General features: G+C 50.4%; 1 protein-coding gene across 18 annotated transcripts in view; it reads right to left on the bottom strand.

Annotated features, from left to right (window-relative positions):
- Positions 1-838: 838 nt before the first annotated feature.
- LOC135404371 (transcription factor 4) overlaps positions 839-18424 on the bottom strand; it is a 121563-nt gene continuing 103977 nt past the window's right edge. For 14 of the 18 annotated variants that reach the window (XM_064639095.1, XM_064639093.1, XM_064639092.1 and 11 more), the window contains 11 exons: positions 17959-18092; positions 17161-17293; positions 16233-16300; positions 15303-15381; positions 13824-13900; positions 11811-12008; positions 8823-8958; positions 7751-7913; positions 6590-6819; positions 6210-6350; positions 839-4938 (listed from right to left, as the gene is read on the bottom strand). In XM_064639095.1, coding sequence (XP_064495165.1) covers positions 6214-6350; positions 6590-6819; positions 7751-7913; positions 8823-8958; positions 11811-12008; positions 13824-13900; positions 15303-15381; positions 16233-16300; positions 17161-17293; positions 17959-18092 — 1355 coding nt within the window. In that variant the 3' untranslated portion in view covers positions 839-4938; positions 6210-6213. The remainder of the gene's footprint in view (positions 4939-6209; positions 6351-6589; positions 6820-7750; positions 7914-8822; positions 8959-11810; positions 12009-13823; positions 13901-15302; positions 15382-16232; positions 16301-17160; positions 17294-17958; positions 18093-18424) is intronic. The other 4 variants (XM_064639090.1, XM_064639088.1, XM_064639098.1 and 1 more) reach the window with 4 other exon arrangements.

Raw genomic sequence — 18424 nt, 5'->3', positions numbered from 1 at the left:
ATAACAGAACAAAGACATTCCCAACCTGTCCCTCCATTTTCCCCATTCCTACCTCATCCCCTCCCCATTCCCACCCAGTTCCCCTTTCCACCCCCATTCCCACCCCACTCCCACTCCACAAGGAGCGACGCGGTGTCACTTTGTCCCAAGGGCACCTTTATTGCTCCGGAAAGTCCCGCACAGATGGAACCAATCTCCATAATTTTTTCCCTTTTTTTATCCCTTATTATTTTCCCCTTATTTTTTCCCCATTTTTTCCCCTTATTTCCCCCCCTTTTTTTCCCCCTTATTTTTCCCCTTATTTTTTTCCCTTATTTTTTCCCTTATATTTTCCCTTATTTTTCCTCTTTTCCCCCCTTATTTTTTCTCCTATTTTCCCCCGATTTTTCCCTTATTTTTTTCTCCTTTTTCCCTTTTTTCTCTTATTTTTTTCCTTACATTTTTTCTTTTTGTCCCTTATATTTTCCCCTTTATTTTTTCCTTTATATTTTTCTTATTGTATAGGTTTTCCCTTATTTTTTTCCTTTTCCCCCTTATTTTTCCCTTTTTTCCTTTTCCCCTTATTTTTTCCCTCTTTTTTTTCCTTTTTCCCTTATTTTTCCCTTTTTTCTCTTATTTTTCTTCTTTTTTTCACTTATTTTTTGCCCTTATTTTTTAATTTCCTTTTCCCCCTTATTTTTCCCCTTATTTTTTCCCTTATTTTTTCTCTTATTTTTTCCCTTATAGTTTTCCCCTTATTTTTTCCCTTATATTTTCCCCTTATATTTTTCCCCTTATTTTAATTTTTCTCTCTCTTTCTCTTTCTCTTTTCTCCTGGCAGAAAAGGCAATCGCTCCTGTGAAAAATAAGCCAAATATATTTATTTTTTTTCTTGTCGGTAAACTGAGGTGGATTCTCTAGTTTTTCCATCCTACAAGGGTGTCCTACGTCTATTTTATTCCAAAAGAGCACTAGACAAACGAAGCTTTATAACAAAAAGCCAGGCACTGATACATGGTAAAACCTCTCGCTTTTTTTTTTGTTTGTGTTTTTTTTTTTTTTAGGCTTTTTCAGTGGTTTTTTTTCACCTTTTTTTTTTTCTGTTTTTTAATTCTTATTTTTTTCACCGAAATTGCATCACAAGTAACAAGAAGGAAAAAAGGCCACAGTTCATAATCATTTCTCACCATTACAGAAGGGCTAAAATACTCGAAAATGAGGAGGGGCCACGCCCAGCACTGCACGAACATGAGGCGACTTCAAGTCCCAGAGGAAAAACAAAAAAACAAGTAAAAAAAGGAAAAAAAAACCGAAGAAACAAAATAAAACAAAATCAACCCAAAAAAGTCAGAAATGAACAAAAAACTTGGGCCTTCCCAGGCCCCGGTGCCTCGTTGTGTTGGAATTTCTCACTATTCCACCTTTCCACCTCCAAGTTCTTTTTTTTCCAGTCAACTAGTGGAAAAGTTGGAATTTTCCTGATTTTTTTTTCCTCCAGGTTTTTTCAATTTCCCCCCCCTTATTTTTTTTTTTTTAATTTTGTTGCTTTTTTTCCTCGGGAGTTTGTGCTTCTTTCCATTGAAATCTCCTCATTCCTGGCACTGCTTGGGATTGTTGGAGTCTGGATATGGGTAAGTTCTCCCTGACCACCCTTTCCGGCACCTTCCCCCCCTCCTAGCCCCCCGAAATCCTGGAAAACAATCCCAAAAAACCTCGGAAGACTGAATCACTACAAGTTGCCTTGCTGGCACTTGGAGCGTCCTTGCAGCTCAACGCAGCTCCAGCTGAACATTCCCAATCCAGCAGATCCATAAATTCCTGCCATGTGGAGGTGGATCCAGGCGGGAAAAAGCTGCTAAAAAAATCAAGATTTTGCCTTTTCTCAGGGAGCTTTCAGCCTGGTTTTATTCCCACGGGGAATAAAAACCTCCATGGCTTCGGAGAACGACGCGCAGGCCTTCCCTGAGCTGGGAAAAAATGGAAAAATCATGGATCAGACACTCAAGGGGGATGGTTTTGTTAAATCTTGGCTCATCCAGAGCGGGATCTTCAGCTCTTCCATCTAGGCTGGCTGAGGGAGCATCTCGGATGGATGGAACAAGGAAACCTTTCCCTGGCTTTTTTCCAGTTCCAGGGATGAAATTCCTCATTTCTTTTCCCGAAATTCCTCATTTCTTTTCCATCCACAAATTGGGTTTAATAAACATCAAGTTGGGGTTTTCCAGCATTTCAATCCTTGAAATCTCAATTTCCTGCTGATCCCAATCCTGATCCTGGTGGAGTGACCCACTCGGACACCCCAATCCAACATGATCCAACAGGGCTGAGACCTCCTGGGAAATGGGATTTATGGCTCGTGTTCCTTGGCATCATGCTCTTCCCAGCTCCGGAATTCCCGAATTCTCACCCTCCCTCAGCTAAGCCCAGCTCCGAGTCCAGCCTTATTCCTGCCTGGATTTAAGCCCAGGCTTGGTTTTTCCCAGTTGACTCCACCTCCACATTTTGGCAACTTATCAACACCTCAAAAGCCGGGAAGTTTCCTGAATGGATTCTCCGGGAGCACGTGGGGAATTGGGTTCTTCTCGTTTTTTTGCGGGAAAATTCCATTTCTTTCTTTCCCTTCAAGGACACTCCATGGGATTCTTTTTTGTTCGTTCAACCACCCAGAATTCGATCCACTGGAAAAAAAAAAACCACCGCGATGCCCCGACCCCGACACAACGTAGGAAAACACGGAATAACGAGAATCTACATGGAAAAATAGAACTTTTACATACACAATTCCAAAATAACGATCCGGCCGGGCCGGGTTTTGTTGCATAAAATGTACAAACGTCTCTCTTTTTGTCTGTGGTTGGTTGGTTTGTTTTTGTTCCCAGGCCTCTGGAAAACTGGCAAACCAGGAGAACAGATGGAACGTTTAGACCGTTTCGGGGATGGATTTATGGCGTTTATTCAGCGGGAATTTGACTCGGACAAAGGGGGAGGGGGAGGGTTGGATTGGAAAGCCACGCCGGGCTGGGAAAAAAATGGGATTGGAGACGGAAAGGGATGCTGATAAATATTTAATGAGCACTGGCGTGGTTCTGTACACCAAAGTCACTCAGGATTGGGAGTCACTCTGGAAGTCAGGTTGTGCCGAGACTTCGGAGCTGCGGTGCCACCGGCGGCGTGGTCGGGAAAAACTTCCTTTGTACTGGCCAGAGAATTCCGGGAATCAACCCCCTCCTGGACAAAGTGCAACTTAATGCTTTAGGACTCATAAGGCTCGTTAGGACCCAAAAAATTGGCATTTCCCACGGAAAAAAAAAAACAACAACAAAAATGAGGCGCTCGGGGGGAAAAAATCCACTCGGAAACGAGGAAAACGACGGGGGGGGGGAAAGTCCGCACATGGAGTCGATCCATCCCACTCCTTGGAATTCCCCCCTCCCTCCCCTCCCCCTCCCAGCCCCTGGAATCGCTACACAAAGAGGGAACGCGGAATCAGCCACTCGGAGGATGGGATGTTTTGCCGATGGAGAAACATTGGAAGGCACAGTGGTAACATTGTAGCATCCTAACCTTGCACCTCGGAAAATCCCGGGAAAAAACGGGGCCCAAATCTGGCTTTTTTTTGTTTGTTTTTTTGTTTGTATTTTTAAATTTCCCACCCCCACCCTCTGCCCCCTAAAATCCCAGGAAATTTGTTATGGATGAGAAGCAACGGCGGGGCCGGTGGTTCCACCCGCTTGGCGTGGAGTCGGCACTCCAGGCTCCAGGAAAACGGGGAAAACCCAAAAATAACGATAATAAAAAAAAAAAACAAGGAAAAGAAGGGGGAGAATTCCCCCCTCGAAAAATTCCGTATTTACAGGAAAAGCTCTCTTTTTGTCTTTTTTTTTCTTAAAAAAGTTAATCCTATTCTCCTTTTTTTTTTGTCATTTTGTTGTGGTTTTTTCCTTTTTTTTTCCCTTTTTTTTTTTACAGGAGCCAAAATAAAAAAGTCGGAACCGAAGGAACAAAACCTTACCCATCATCTCCACTAAATTTCTCATATAGATTTATATATATATTTATATATATATATATTTGTCATAGGTCTATAAGATCCATCTGTTTCTCCTACCCTAAGGAATGGCTAAAATTCTCAGGTTCTATTTTTTTTCCGTTTCGTTTCGTTGGGACGTTTTTGCTGGTTTCAGGAATATTTTGGAAATATCTCATTCCGGCGGATAAAGAGCAGAAACACCAACCCCCAAAACAAAAAAAAACTCATTTTCCGTCGTTTTCCCTCATTTTTTGTCTCGTTTTTCCCCTCTTCAGAAGTACACTTTTTATCATTATTGCAAGTTTACCTTTTTTTTTTGTTTGTTTGTTTTTAAATTAAATATTTTTTTTAAATCCTCAGGCTTTTACAAATTCTTTGTTTTGTTTGGTTTTTTTTTCTTTTTTTTTTTATGGTTTTTTTTTCCCTTTTTTGTTTTTTTTGTCCAAAAAAAAACCAAAAAAAAAAAACCAAAAAGAAAAAAACAACCACCACCGAAAAACCACCACCAAAAAAAAAAACCCCAAAAACAAAACCGAAAAAAAAAACCTCAAACCCAAAAAAACCCAAAAAAAACCAAGGAATTTTAGGCACAAATGCATTGTCCCACAGTGTGGAAAAAGATTGCCATTCAGTCTCGGAATTCCAAGTTGGACATTCTGCTTGATATGTTCAAAGAGAGTCATCCCTCCAAAAGTTGCACTTTTTTGTTTCATTTTTTTCTCGTTGGGTTCCGTGGGTTTTTTGTGGTTTTTTTTTCCCTCGGGAATGCTGGAATCTCTTGCGTCTGGGATTCAGAACTGCTCAGACTTGTCTTATCTTACAAAACAAAGGGGTTTCGCAAGGAGAAGTGTTTCTGTGGGATTTAAGAGAATACAGCGGATAAGGAAGTGGTCTCTCGCTTTTCCGGGCAGGAACACGGCGACTTGGACCTGTGGGAGAAGGGAAAGGGCCCATCAGAAGGGGGAGGCAGGAGTTTGGTCCACCCTCTTCCCAGGAAACTGCCCTGGGAATCAAGGGCCCCAAAAGTCCCTTGAGAAGGGTCAGAGCATCCTGAATATCCAACCTTGATTTCAACCCTGATATCCATCCCAAATATCTGTTACTATCCATCCCTAATCCCAGCCCTATTATCCAACTCTAATTTCCAGCCCTAATATCCAACAGTAATATCCATCCCTAATTCTAGTCCTAACATCCAACCCTAATATCCACCCCTGATATCCAATCCTGATCTCAAACCCTGATATCCAACCCCAATATCCAAACTCAATATCCATCCCTAAAATCCAAACCTGACATCCAACAGCAATATTCATACCTAAATCCAGCCCTAATATCCAGCCCTACTCTCCAACCCAAATATCCATTACTATCCATCCCTAATTTCCAACCCTAATATTCAACCCTAATATGCATCCCTAATATCCATCCCTAATATCCAATCCTTATATCCAACCCTGCTATACATCCCTAATATCCAAGCCCAGTATCCATTCAAAATACCCTGCCATCCAGTCCTAACATCCAACCCAAATATCCAACATTAATATCCATACCTAATATCCATCCCTAATTTCCAGCCCTAATATCCAACCTAAATACCCATCCCTAATATCCAACCTAAATACCCATCCCTAATATCCAACCTAAATACCCATCCCTAATATCCAACCTAAATACCCATCCCTAATATCCATCCCTAATAGCCAATCCTATTATCCAACTCCAATATCCAACAGTACTATCCATCCCTAATTTCCAACCCTAATATCCAGCCCTGATATCCAACTCCAATATCCATCCCTAATATCCATTCCCAACATCCAACAGTAATATCCATCCCTAATTCCAACCCTAACATCCATCCCCCATATCCAACCTCACCCTCTCCTGACCCACTTCCCACCATTCCCTCGGGTGCCCAGCGATGAGACCCACGGAAACATCCTGGAGCTGCACCAGGGCAGGGTCAGGTTGGAATTTAGAGAAAAGATCTTCATCCAGAGAGTTGCTGGGCACTGGAATCCCCATTCCCAGGGAATCCAGAAGCGTTTGGACACGGTGGGATTTTGAGGTTGTCCAGGGGCCAGGAGTTGGACTGGACGATCCTTGTGGTCACCTCCAACTCAGGACAATGATCCCTCCCCACAGGGAACATGTGGGAATGGTCCATCCCGGAAGTGACTGATCCCAATCCTACCTTTTTACATCTGTCCCATGTGATTGGAGGCATCTCCCATCCCAGGGTGGGGTCCTGCCAGGGACAGCGGGGGCGGATCCGAGGAGACCTTCTCTTCTTCCCTTCTTTTCAGGCACGCAGCCTTTGGATTCAGATTCCGTTCTGTGAGGGAAAGGAGACATCCAACATCCCCATTTTCAGATCATGGAACTCCAACATCCCTATTTTCCCATCATGGAACTCCAACATCCCAATTTCCACCTTGGAGAGCTCAAACATCCCTATGGTCTCATCATGGCACTCAACCACCCCTATTCTCAGCCCCTTGAGGTTGGAAAAGCCCCCTGAGACCACAGATTCCCACCACTCCAGAGTTCCCAGGCGCTGCCCGCGGGACTGACCTCGGACCTGCTGCTCCAGGCTGAGGATGACGGCCACGGCCTGGTGGAGGATGAGGAGCTTGGTCTGGGGCTTGTCACTCTTGAGGTGGAGCTGCACCATGCGGCCCAGCTCCTTGAAGGCCTCGTTGATGTCACGCACGCGCAGCCGCTCCCGTGCGTTGTTGGCCATGCGCCGCTCCTTCTCCCGCTCCGCCTTCTGCTCCGGGGTCAGGTCCTCGTCGTCATTATTGCTGCAGGACGGAAGGCACACGGCATTTTCGAACGGCGGGCAATCGGCCAGAAGCTCCACAGTCAAGAATTCCCGAGCCGCTCGTTGTTCCAACCAAAGCTGGGCCGGGGATTTGAGGAGGAAGGGTTTGGTGTGGAGGCTTTGCAAGGTGAGAATTCTGAGCTGTTTATCCAAAGCTTTTTGTTGCAATAGGGAATTACTTAGGTTGGAAAAGGCCTCTGAGGCCATGGGGTCCAACACCAGCCCATGTCCCCAAGTGCCACATCCACACGGCTTAAAATCCCTCCAGGAATGGGGATTCCACCCCTGCCCTGGGCAGCCTCTCCTAGGGCTTTAATCCCGAAGTTTGGGATTTGGGAGAACCCTTTGCCACTGAGGGTGGTTGGAGGTGCCAAAGGTTTCTGGGTTTAAATCGTGGAATCTTGGAACAGTTTGGGTTGGGAGGGAGCTTAAAGCTCATCCCATTCTGCCATCATGGGCAGGGACACTTCCACTATCCCAGGTTGCTCCAAGCCCTGTCCAACCTGGCCTTGGACATGCCAGGGATTGGGCAGCCCCAGCCAATGATAAAATCCAGCTCTAAACTTCCCAAAAATCCGTTCAGAATTTACTAAGGCTCCAAACCCTCGGAATTTACAGCAATCAAGGACTGGGAATGACAAATAATACATAAAAGCAAAGCAAATCCAACCGTATTCCAATTTGGAAGCATGGGATGAGAGGGCTAAGAGCCTAATCGATTGATTTTGGCCTAACATCATTTCTCAGTGGCCAAATTTGGGAATTGTTGGAATGGGAGGCCGTCCTGGAGCGCAGGTCCCCCAAAAGTGGCGGGTCCTGCCGGGCCAGGCGCTCCGCGATTCCGCCTGTTCCGTTCACTTCATCGAAATCCACGCAGGAATTAAATGAAGCGACACTGTTTCTCCCGTTACCTAGATCTTGACCTAGTAATGGATTTGATATCCTTCTTGTCATCCTCCAGTTTCTTGTCCTCCGAAGACTTGGTGTCCTGGAGGTTCTCGTCGCCCTCATCGTCGGATTTGATCTCGGAGCTGCCCGACGAGACGCTCTGGCCTTGCAGTCCTGTCGGGATTCCTGCAGGAAAATGGGGAGGGCGGGTCAGGAAGGGCACCCGAGTGGTGGGATGGGTTGGGTCAGAAGGGATTTTATGGATCAGCTCATTCCAAAGCCCTGCCATGGGAAGGGACACTTCCCACTAGCCCAGGTTATTCCAGCCTGGCTGGTTTGGCTTGGAAGGGATTTTAGGGATCCTCTCATTCCAATCCCTCTTCCATGGGCACCTCCCACAGGTTGCTCCAAGCCCTGTCCAACCTGGCCTTGGACACTTCCAGGGATAACAGAATCATGGAATGGTTTGGGATGGAAGGGATTTTAAGGATCACCTCATTCCAACAGTTCTTCCATGGGCTGGAACACCTTCCACTAGCCCAGGTTGCTCCAACCTGGCCCTGAACACTTCCTGGGATCATAGAACCATGGAAAGGTTTGGGATGAAGGGATTTTATGGATCAGCTTATTCCAAACCCCTGCCATGGGCAGGGACATTTCCCACTAGCCCAGGCTGCTCCAACCTGGCCAGTTTGGCTTGGAAAGGATTTAAGGATCACCTCATTCCAACCCTTCTTCCATGGGCTGGGACACCTTCCACTGGACTAGGTTGCTCCAAGCCCTGGCCTAGGTTTTATCCATCCCAGATCATGGAATGGTTTGTGTTGGAAGGGATTTTAAGGACCATCTCATTCCAACCCCTCTTCCATGAGCACCTTCTGCAAGACCAGGTTGCTCCAAGCCCTTACCCATCCCAGCTCATTCCCAGCTCATTCCAAGAGCAACCACCACCCCCCAGCCAGCTCAGGGATCGCAGGTGGATTTCACTCCAAGCCAACCCCCCAGTTCCTGGATCCTGGACAACCACAAGGCTGAGCTCACTGAAGAGTCCCACCAGAGCACAATTCCAACAGGGATGCGGGAATGTCCACTCACCCCTGTAAGGATCCTGGGGCGGGTTCAGGTCCGGGGACGTGGCTGACTGGACGGGAAGCTGCGGGACGGGCACCTGGTTGGGCACGAGCGAGTGGCTCCCGCGGAGGCTCACCCCGTCCTCCCGGTGCGCTCCCACCTGCAGGACATGGGCAGCCCTCAGGACACCTCTGGAATTCCGCCCGCGGGCTCAGGAAAACCCCTGAGGCTCTCAATGCTCCTCGCCCACCAAACGGGTGTAGAATTCCGCTGGGATTTGAGGAGGAAAGACTTGGTGCAGAGGTTTTGCAAGCGGGGAATTCTGAGCTGTTTATCCAAAAGCTTTTCGTTGGAATAGGGAATTATTTAGGTTGGGAAAGGCCTCTAAGGCCATGTCCCCAAGTGCCACATCCACATGGATTTGAAATCCCTCCAGGAATGGGGATTCCACCCCCGCCCTGAGCAGCCTCTTCCAGGGCTTCAATCCCAAAGTTTGGGATTTGGGAGAACCCTTCTCTGCCACTGAGGCTTGGAGGTGCCAAAGGCACTGGGTTTAAGTCATGGAATCCTGGAATGGTTTGGGTTGGAAGGGACTTTAAGGATCATCCCATTCCACCCCCTGCCATGGGCAGGGACACTCACTATCCCAGTTTGCTCCAAGCCCTGTCCAACTCGGCCTTGGATATTCCAGGGATGGGGCAGCCACAACCAATGATAAAATCCAGCTCTCAACTTCCCAAAAAGGGAAATCTCAGGAAGCCCAAGCCCCCAGATCCCTCGGGATGAGCCCCGGCCCTGGGATGCTCCTCACGGAGGGCACAGATGGTCCATGGCCGTGACAGACACTTGGGCAGGTAAAATGTCATTCCCATTCCCAAGGTGCCTCCCGGATTCCTTCCCATCTGTCCCCTCTCCAGCACAGCTGACAATTATCTCCAGGCCCATCTGTTTAATTGGGGGCTTCACAATTTCTCCCTGGAGCCAGGAAATCCGTCGGGAATCGCGAGTTGGCAGCGCACTCGGAATGGTGGCTCAGCCTCCTGACAGCCCCTGATGTTCCCTGTGTCACTGCATTCCCGACATCAGGAGACACATCCACAGGGATTTATTAACCACCCAATCCCAAATCCAAAGGGATACCTCCCTGCCAGCTCAGGGTTCCACCTTCCCTAAGGAAAAGGGGTGATGGAGGCAAGGAAGGAATGACCAAGAGGAATTAGCGGGGACAGGAGGAATTGGAATCCAGGAGGAACTGGGAGGGGACAGGAAAAACTGGGATTTGGGCCTCCAGGATGAGGAGAAATTGGGGTCCAGGAGATATTGGGATCCAGGCCCTCAAAACCAGGAGGAATTGGGATCCAGGCCCCCAAGACCAGGAGGAAATGGGATCCAGGAGGAATAGAAATCCAGGAGGAATGGGGGTCACTGCCACTACATTCCCAGCAGGAAGCTGCTCCCTCATCCCAGACTCATCTGGATTGGGAAGGACCCCAAGCCCATCCCCTTCCACCCCCAAACTTCCCAATGCCGGTACCACCACAGCAACATTCCTTGTCCTTTATCCCACAGGATAAATCCAGCAGGGAATTGAAAGGGTGCTGTGTGTTAACCCAGGGCTGAGATAGGCCTGATTCCAAAGCCAAGCCCAGCTAAACCTGGCTTAACCCCCCCAGCAAATCCATCCCATCCCGTTGGATGTGTGTATTCCAAATGAGTCCATTCCCCAGCCCTTTCATGTGCCCGCCATCCCATAATAGTTGCCAGATGAGTGCTGGCCGGGCTATAAATAAGATCAAAAGGGAAGGAAAGGATTTAATCAGCACCAAAAAAAACACCCGGAGAGGGGAATGAAAGCAGGGAAAAGGCAAAGTTCAGAAGCTTTTTTCCACAGGAAACTTTGGTTCCAACAGAAAACTCCCTTTTTCTCCAAGAAAAAAAAACCCAAACCTTTTTTGCCACAAAACTCCTTTTTTTTTCCCAACAGAAAACTCCCTTTTTTTCCTATAGAAAAATCCCTTTGTATCTACAGAAAATTCCACTGGGATGCTCCCATTCCCATGGAGCAGCTCTTACTGGGCTGCTCCTGCCCCACTGGAATTCTCTTACCCCAGCTGGATTCTCCTGTCCCAGAGAACAGGATGTTCCTATTCCACTGGGATGCTCCCATTCCCATGGAGCAGCTCTTACTGGGCTGCTCCTGCCCCACTCGGATTCTCCCATTCTCATGGAGCAGCTCTCACTGGGATACTCCTGTCCCACCGGGATACACGCACCCCACTGGAATTCTCCTGTCCCACTGGGATGCTCCCAATTCTATGGAGAAGCTCTTGCTGAGATCCACCTGCCTCACCGGGATTCTCCTGTCCCACTGGGATATTCCCATTCCCATGAAACAGCTCTTATTGGGATGCTCCTGTCCCACTGGGATTCTCCTGCCCCAGTGGGATGCTCCTGTCCCAATGGGATGTTCCTGTTCCACCTGGATGCTCTCATTCCCATGAAGCAGCTGTTACTGGGATTATCCTGCCCCATTGGGATGCTCCTGACCCGCTGCCATGGGGCAGATCCCACTAGGATTCTCCTGCCATGGGGCAGCTCCCACTGGGATACTCCTGTCCCACTGAGCTGCTCCTGTCCCACTGAGCTGCTCCTGTCCCACTGGGATGCTCCCATTCTCATGGAACAGATCTTGCTGGGATTCTCCTGCCCCACTGGGATTCGCCTGTACCACTGGGATGTTCCTGTCCCACTTGGATGTTCCCATTGCCATGGAGCAGCTCCCACTGGGACACTCCTGCCCCAATGGGATGTTCCCATCCCATTGGGATTCTCCCATTCCTATGAGGCAGCTTCCACTGGGATCATCCTACACCAGTCGGATCATCCCATCCCAATGGGATACTCCCGCCCCCCTGGGCCGCTCCCATTTCCCCCGAGCCACTCCCGCCCCACCAGGCTGCTCCTCTCCCACCGGGACGCTCCCGCCGGCCCCCCCCGGCCGTGCCCGCTCACCATGATGGAGTGGCGGTTTGCCGAGAGCAGCCCGGTGCCGTAGCCGGCGCCCAGCCCGGTCATGGCACCGTTGTGGGCGCCCAGCAGCCCGTGCATGTCCCCGTGGGCCCCGGCCATGGGCGCCGCTCCCACCGCGTGGTTCCGCAGCACGTGGATGGCGTCGTCCAGCCGCTCCAGCCGGTCCTCGATCCGGCTCTGCTGCGGGGCGGGAAAAGTGGGAATGGTGTGAGGAGCCCGCCCCAGGATACAGCCAGGCCTCCCTGCTCAGCCCCTTGTGCTTCCACCTTATTATCCTTGGATTTGCTAGGTTTTCCTTGGATTTTTTTTCTCTTAAGGAACGGGTTTGCTTCCCTAGGCAATGCCACACCCTAGGGAAGGTTGAACCCCGGGGAGTATTGAGCCCTAAGGAATGTTAACGAGTCCAGCTTTGATTTTCATGGGCAAAACAGGTTCAATGATTCCTCATGAACATGAATCAGGCCAGGACAGCATTCGCCCTCCAGGTCTCAGCAGAGCTGGAGTGAGAGCGAGGTAAAAGAAGGATTCAAAAACTGAAAATTCCAAAGGAAAATCAAAAAGAAAAGCAGGAGAAGGAAAGAAACAAAGAGGTTTTGCTGCCATTTTCCTCCCCGCTCAAATAATCCCAGGAACACACACGGAGAGGAGGAGGAACTACCAGGTCCTGCAGCCACGGGGGTTTAATCCCTACAGGTTGGAGCTCCCAAGGGATGGGGAACCTCAATAGGACATTTCCCGAGTCCCCAGGGGCCAAAGAATCTCAACAGAACACTTCCCAAGTGCTGGAGAATCTGGAACCTCACCAGGACACTTCCCAAGTCTCCAGGTGCTGCAGAACCTCAACAGCACAGTCCTGAAGTTCCCAGGGGCTAAGGAACCTCAACAGGACACTTCCCAAGCGCTGGAGAACCTGGAACCTCAATAGGACACTTTCTAAGTTCTGGAGAACCTGGAACTTCACCAGGACAGTCCCCAAGTCTCCAGATGCTGGAGAATCCCAACGGGACAATCTCAAGAGCTGTGGAACCTCCCCAGGACCCTGAGCTGCCAAGGGAACCAGGCAGAGCTGCTGGAGCTCCTCAGCAAAGCCCCCAGCCATCCCCTGCTCTCCAGAACCTCCACAGGAAAGCCTGGAAACACTGGCTTCCATCAGCACAAGGATTTCTGGACTGGGGTGAAAAACCAGCCCATCCTAATTCCTGACTCCAGTAAACTTCCCGATACTTCCAACGGAGACCATCCCTTCCCTTGGTCCGTGGGGACAGGACCAGCACCATCATCTCCATCACCGCACAGAGACCCCTCACCATCACTTCCACCACTCTGCAGGGAGAGGACCAGGACCACCATCTCCCTCACTCCAGGAGACCCCTGACCATCACATCCCTCATTCCATGGGGATCCCTGACCATCACCTCCCTCATTCCAGGGGACTCCTGACCATCATCTCCCTCATTCCATGAGGAGAAGACCCCTGACCATCACCTTCCTCATTCCCCACGGAGAGAATCCTCACCGTCATCTCTCTCACTCCATAGGGACCCCAGACCATCATCTCTGTCATTCCACGAGGAGAAAATCCCTCACCATCACCTCCCTCATTCCATGGGGATCTCTGACCATCATCTCCCTCATTCCATGAGGATCCTTGACCATCCTCTCCCTCACCCCACAGGACTCACGGATGCACCATCCTGAGTCCACCACATCTTCCTACTCCCATCCATCCACCCATCCATCCGTTCCCCCCATCTCCCTCCTCACCCTCTTTCCTGCTCCTCACCCCCTTTCCAGCAGATCCCAACACCCCCTTTCCCTCTCGGGAACACCTCCAACCCTCCCCGCCCCGGCTCCACCACGCGACTTCCGCAGGGATGAGACTTCCGGGGCCGCTCCGGGCGCGCAAAACCTGCATGGGAGGAAGCGGCGGATGGAGCACGACATCACTGAACGCAAGGAATTCCCGCAGGAAGGAGGTCACCGGTTGGAACATACCAGGGAGTGTAAGGGACCTTCATAATTGGGAGATGATGCCGCTTGACCTCCATTCCTAGACCAAACAGCTGTTCCTGCTAATAAGTAAAATCGGAGTTACCGTTGGAACTCAGCGAGCGCAACGTTCCCGACTTTTCTGGGACGCTTTTTCCGAGGCGTGGGAATGGCCTGTGCCGAGTCGGAGCTTCCCAAGGCGCTCCTCTGCGGGAGCCTCGGCGGAACTCCTGCACTTGGAGCTCAAACTCGGCCTCACGGCGCTGGGAGGAAAAGGGATTCCTGCTCTCCAGGAGCTTGCCAAGGAAACAATTCCAGCTCTTCCTTCAATCCACTTCTATTCCCTAATTTTCTATACTGGTTTGACCCTGGGTTATCCCTATTTCCCACTGGGAAGCAGCACAGCCCAAATTATCAGGGAATTCTCCCTCTGGCTCAGCCCCTTCCATAGGGAAAGGAAGGAGACACACAGTCCCTTCTAAATTTTGGGGTAATTCCAGGGAAAATAAGGGTGGGAAGTTGTTTTTGGGGGTGTGGGACCCCCCAAGCCAGGTCAGGTGGTCCCTCTGTCACTTCCATAGGTTTCATCTCAATTTTGCAGGATGAAGGTGGGTGTGGCGCCCTCCTGGACCTGCCCTGACCATCCCTCCTTCCCAAAGGGTCCATCCCTCTTCTCCAAAGGAATGTCTGGGAAGTGGGACAACACGTGAGAGGATCAGGAGCTCCCCATGGAGAGCAAGGGATGATCCCACTTTTCCCTGCCCTACAGAGACACGGTGGCCTCAGCTCCGTCTCCGGATTCCCAGTGAGTTAATCGGTATCCAAGGGATCTTGGATTACACCCGGGCTCCAAGTGGGATCTTCAGGGAGGTAGGATGTGCTGCTGGGAGGAGGAGCCAGCTGGAAAAGGGTCACAGATTAAAAACTGGGAATGCCAGTCCGAGGACTATTTCCACCTCCTGATGCTCATGAGAACAACCCCAGGCCTAGGGATTTGGGGAAAGGATGTAAATATTCCAATAAAGTCCAGGATCACAAAATCATGGAATGGACTGGGTTGGAAGGGACCTCTAAAGGTCATTCAGTCCAACCCTGGGACACCTCCCACTATCCCACATTGCTCCAAGTCTTGTCCAGCCTGGCCCTGGAGAAATCCAGGGATGGAGCAGCTCCTCTGGACAACCTGTGTCAGTGTTTTACCTCCCTGATCCTAAAAAAACCTTCCTAAAATCCAACTGCCCGGACTTAGCTCCAAACCATCGCCCTGCCGTTCCTGGGGGATGTCCCTGAGGTGCAGGAAGCTCCACAGGGATAACCTGGGATATTCTGGGAGACACATACACTGGGAGCTGCAACAACCTTCTCTCTGCACCAGAGGCAGGACACCGAGGCGGGACACCCCGGTCTGAGCTCGGGTAGGGATCTCTTCCCAAAAAAAACCCACCTTAGGAGGACCCGTTCCGTAAAATAGAATCATAACAATACCTGAGAGAGAAGGGGGAGAACCAACAGGAGTTGAAGGATTTGATGAAAAGCTGTTGTTGGTGTGATCTGGAGAATAGATCTTTAAAAGATGATACACAATTAATCTAAAGCCGTCACAACCCGATCCAGACAAAAAAAAAGCTTGGAATTCTTATGCATTCCATTCATTTCAATGAAAGCAGGACAGGCTGGAAAATTCCTTCCGATCCAGTCAATTAATTCCAGGAGAGTTGAAAGCCTCTCGGCTGTGCCAGTCAGCTCTTTGATGCACAGGAGAGGAGGAAGCTGGACACCGAGTCCCTCGGGAAGGGACTCCGGGGATTGGGATTTCAGGGATCGGCTCCGACACCATTTTATTGTCTCGACTTCATTTTATGAACGAGTGTCATGAGAACTCAAAGGAACCCACTGTGCCCAGAAAATAATAGGGATGGTCCTGGTTAAAGGGCAGCCAGTGCCACTGGGATAGCGGGAACAGGGCGGGAATATCCCAGTGGGAGCTGGGAAGCGTTGCGTCCAGTTATCCCAGAAAAACATGGGAACTGCTGCCTTTAACAGCCACCACATGAACTGGAGAGGTGGAGCTGCCATAGAACAGAGAGAACCTCCAGGGATTTCCAAAGGAATCCTGTTGGAGGGTGGTCTGGGAGTGCAGGAGTCATTCCTACTGCTGGGTTCCCTCTCCCGTGGAAAAGTGGGATGGACTTGGCACACCTCAAGCCTTCTCCTCTTTCCACTCTTATCCTACCCTAAAATTCCCTCTAAAGCTTTCCCAACACCCCCTTTCCCTGATTATCCCCCATTCCAGCCGGCACGGGCTCCAGGGGGGCAATCTGCTGCTCATCTCCAGCAACTCCAGCTGGAGAACTGGGACTCAAATTCCCTTCCCAAGGGGTCAACATGGGAATTCCAAAGTAAATGTTTCCTTACAGAGGCGAGTGCTTTCCCCAGGGCATCACCAGTCTGCGAACTTCCCGCTGCCCCACTTCCTCTGTTGGCTGCAAGGCAAAAAATTCCATGTAAAACCAGCCAGGGGAACATCCCAAAATTCCTACTCCTGCTCCACCTTCAGGAATTCGTTTATTTAATTAATTTGTTATTTAATTGCTTTTAATTAGAGAAGAGTCACTTTTAATTTAATTCAGCCTCACTTGACTCTATTAGAGATTTTTTTTCCCAGTCTTATGGAATGGCTTGGGTTGGAAAGGGACCACAGGGATCATCATTCCAACCGTTAATGGGCTGGGAAAGCTTCCACGAGACCAGGTTGCTCCAACCTGGCCTTGGACACTTCCAGGGATTGGGAAAGAGCCCCAAGAAGGGAGCAGAGACCTGGCAAGTCCCTCAAGGAGGAAAGGATGGCAGAGGGTGGTTCCTTCAGGGCAGGAACTCAAAAACAGGGATATTCCAGCCTGGAAAAGCCAAGCCAGGAGGCAGCAAGGCACCGGGAAGATCCTCCACATTGGGAAGCTCATGGCTCATCCCGTTCCATGGGCAGGGACACCTTCCACCAGCCTAACTCCAAGCCCTGGCACAATTCCAGGGACCAGGAATCCACAACCCCTGGGAGAACTCGGCCTCTGAGCCTGGTTTAGTTCCTCCTTTGTTCCCAGATCCTAAAAAAACCCCCACGTCCATCTGTTGCTGGTCGACCCCACCCTCCATTCCTCCGGCATTAGTGCCGCTCCGCCATCCCGCACGGAATCACGTGTGTAATCCGAACCATGTGTCCCCATTTCCCCGTCACTTCATCACGGAATCGCTCCCGGAGAGACCAAACAGGGGGTTCTCATTTCCCGTCTTTAACCATTCCCGGGCTGCGCCAGCGGTGACTCCCAGCGCTGCTCCCGGGGCTCACCCAGGATGGAGTCGGTGCCGTTGGCCGGGGGGGTGCAGGACGAGGCGCTGTAATGGTTGGTCCCGCTCCGGTGGAACGTGGACATCGGAGGAAGACTGGAGTTGATGTCGGCTGAGGAGTGGGATGGGTAGCTCTGTGCCGAGAAAAACAGGGAATGCTGGGATTACAAAGAGGGTGGGACGCTGCTCGTGGTGCCCCGAGGGCGGTTGGAAGGGATTTTTAGGATCATCTGGTCCCATAGACAGGGACACCTTCCATAGCCCAGGTTATTCCAACCTGGACACTCCCAGGGATGGGGCAGCCACAGCTTCTCTGGGAATTCCAGCCCAGCCCCTCCCCACCCTCCCAGCCAGGAATTCCTTCCCAATATCCCATCTAACCCAGTGGGAAGCCATTCCCTATGTCCTGTCCTTCCAGGTCCTCATCCCAAGTCCCTCTCCAGCTCTCCTGGAGCCCCTTTAGGCCCTGGAAGGGGCTCTGAGGTTTCCCTAGAGCCTTCTCTTCTCCAGGTGGATATTCCCAGCTCTCCCAGCCTGGCTCCAGGGCAGAGGGGCTCCAGCCCTCGGAGCCTCTCCGTGGCCTCCTCTGGACCTGCTCCAACACCTCCAGGTTGGAGATCCCAGCCCTGGGAGTGTCCCAGCACTAAAATGGGTTGGGTTGAAAGGGATTTTAAGGATCCTCCAATCCCACCCCTTGTCATGGGTTGCTCCAGCCTTGGGCACTTGCAGGGCTGGAGCAGCCATGGATTCTCTGGGAAGCCCCCATCCCGTCCCGCTGTCCCTTCCCCGGGATCCTCACCAAGCGGTCGTGCGGGTGGAGGCTGCAGTAGCTGCTGGACTGGGGAATGTGGGAAGAGTTGCCCAGCATTCCCCCGTAGCCAGGCTGGTTCATCCCGCTGGAGGAGCTCCAGGGGTCGCTGCTGTGGTGGCCATCTGCAAGACAGGAATCAGGGAATCAGGGAATCGTGGAGTGCTTTGGCGCGGAAGGCACATCCCACACCGTCTAATCCACGGGCAGAGACACCTCCCACCATCCCGGGTTGCTCCCAGCCCATCCAGCCTGGCCTCGGACACTTCCAAGGGTAAATCTTTGATATATCATTAGAATCCTGGTAATCTCCAGCTCTGGAATTCCAGAGGAGCTTCAGAGCTCTTGGGGTGATAATAAATGAAAAGGATTAGGAAAAAATTCCTTCACGGAATTCCCAACTCTGGGAATGTTATCAGTTAATTTATCCCAAATTCCTTTGAATTTCCATGTAATC

Source organism: Pseudopipra pipra, chromosome W (genome assembly GCF_036250125.1).
Source record: "Pseudopipra pipra isolate bDixPip1 chromosome W, bDixPip1.hap1, whole genome shotgun sequence".
In the NCBI taxonomy this organism is placed as follows: domain Eukaryota; kingdom Metazoa; phylum Chordata; class Aves; order Passeriformes; family Pipridae; genus Pseudopipra; species Pseudopipra pipra.
This window is presented reverse-complemented; position numbering and strand designations above follow the sequence as displayed.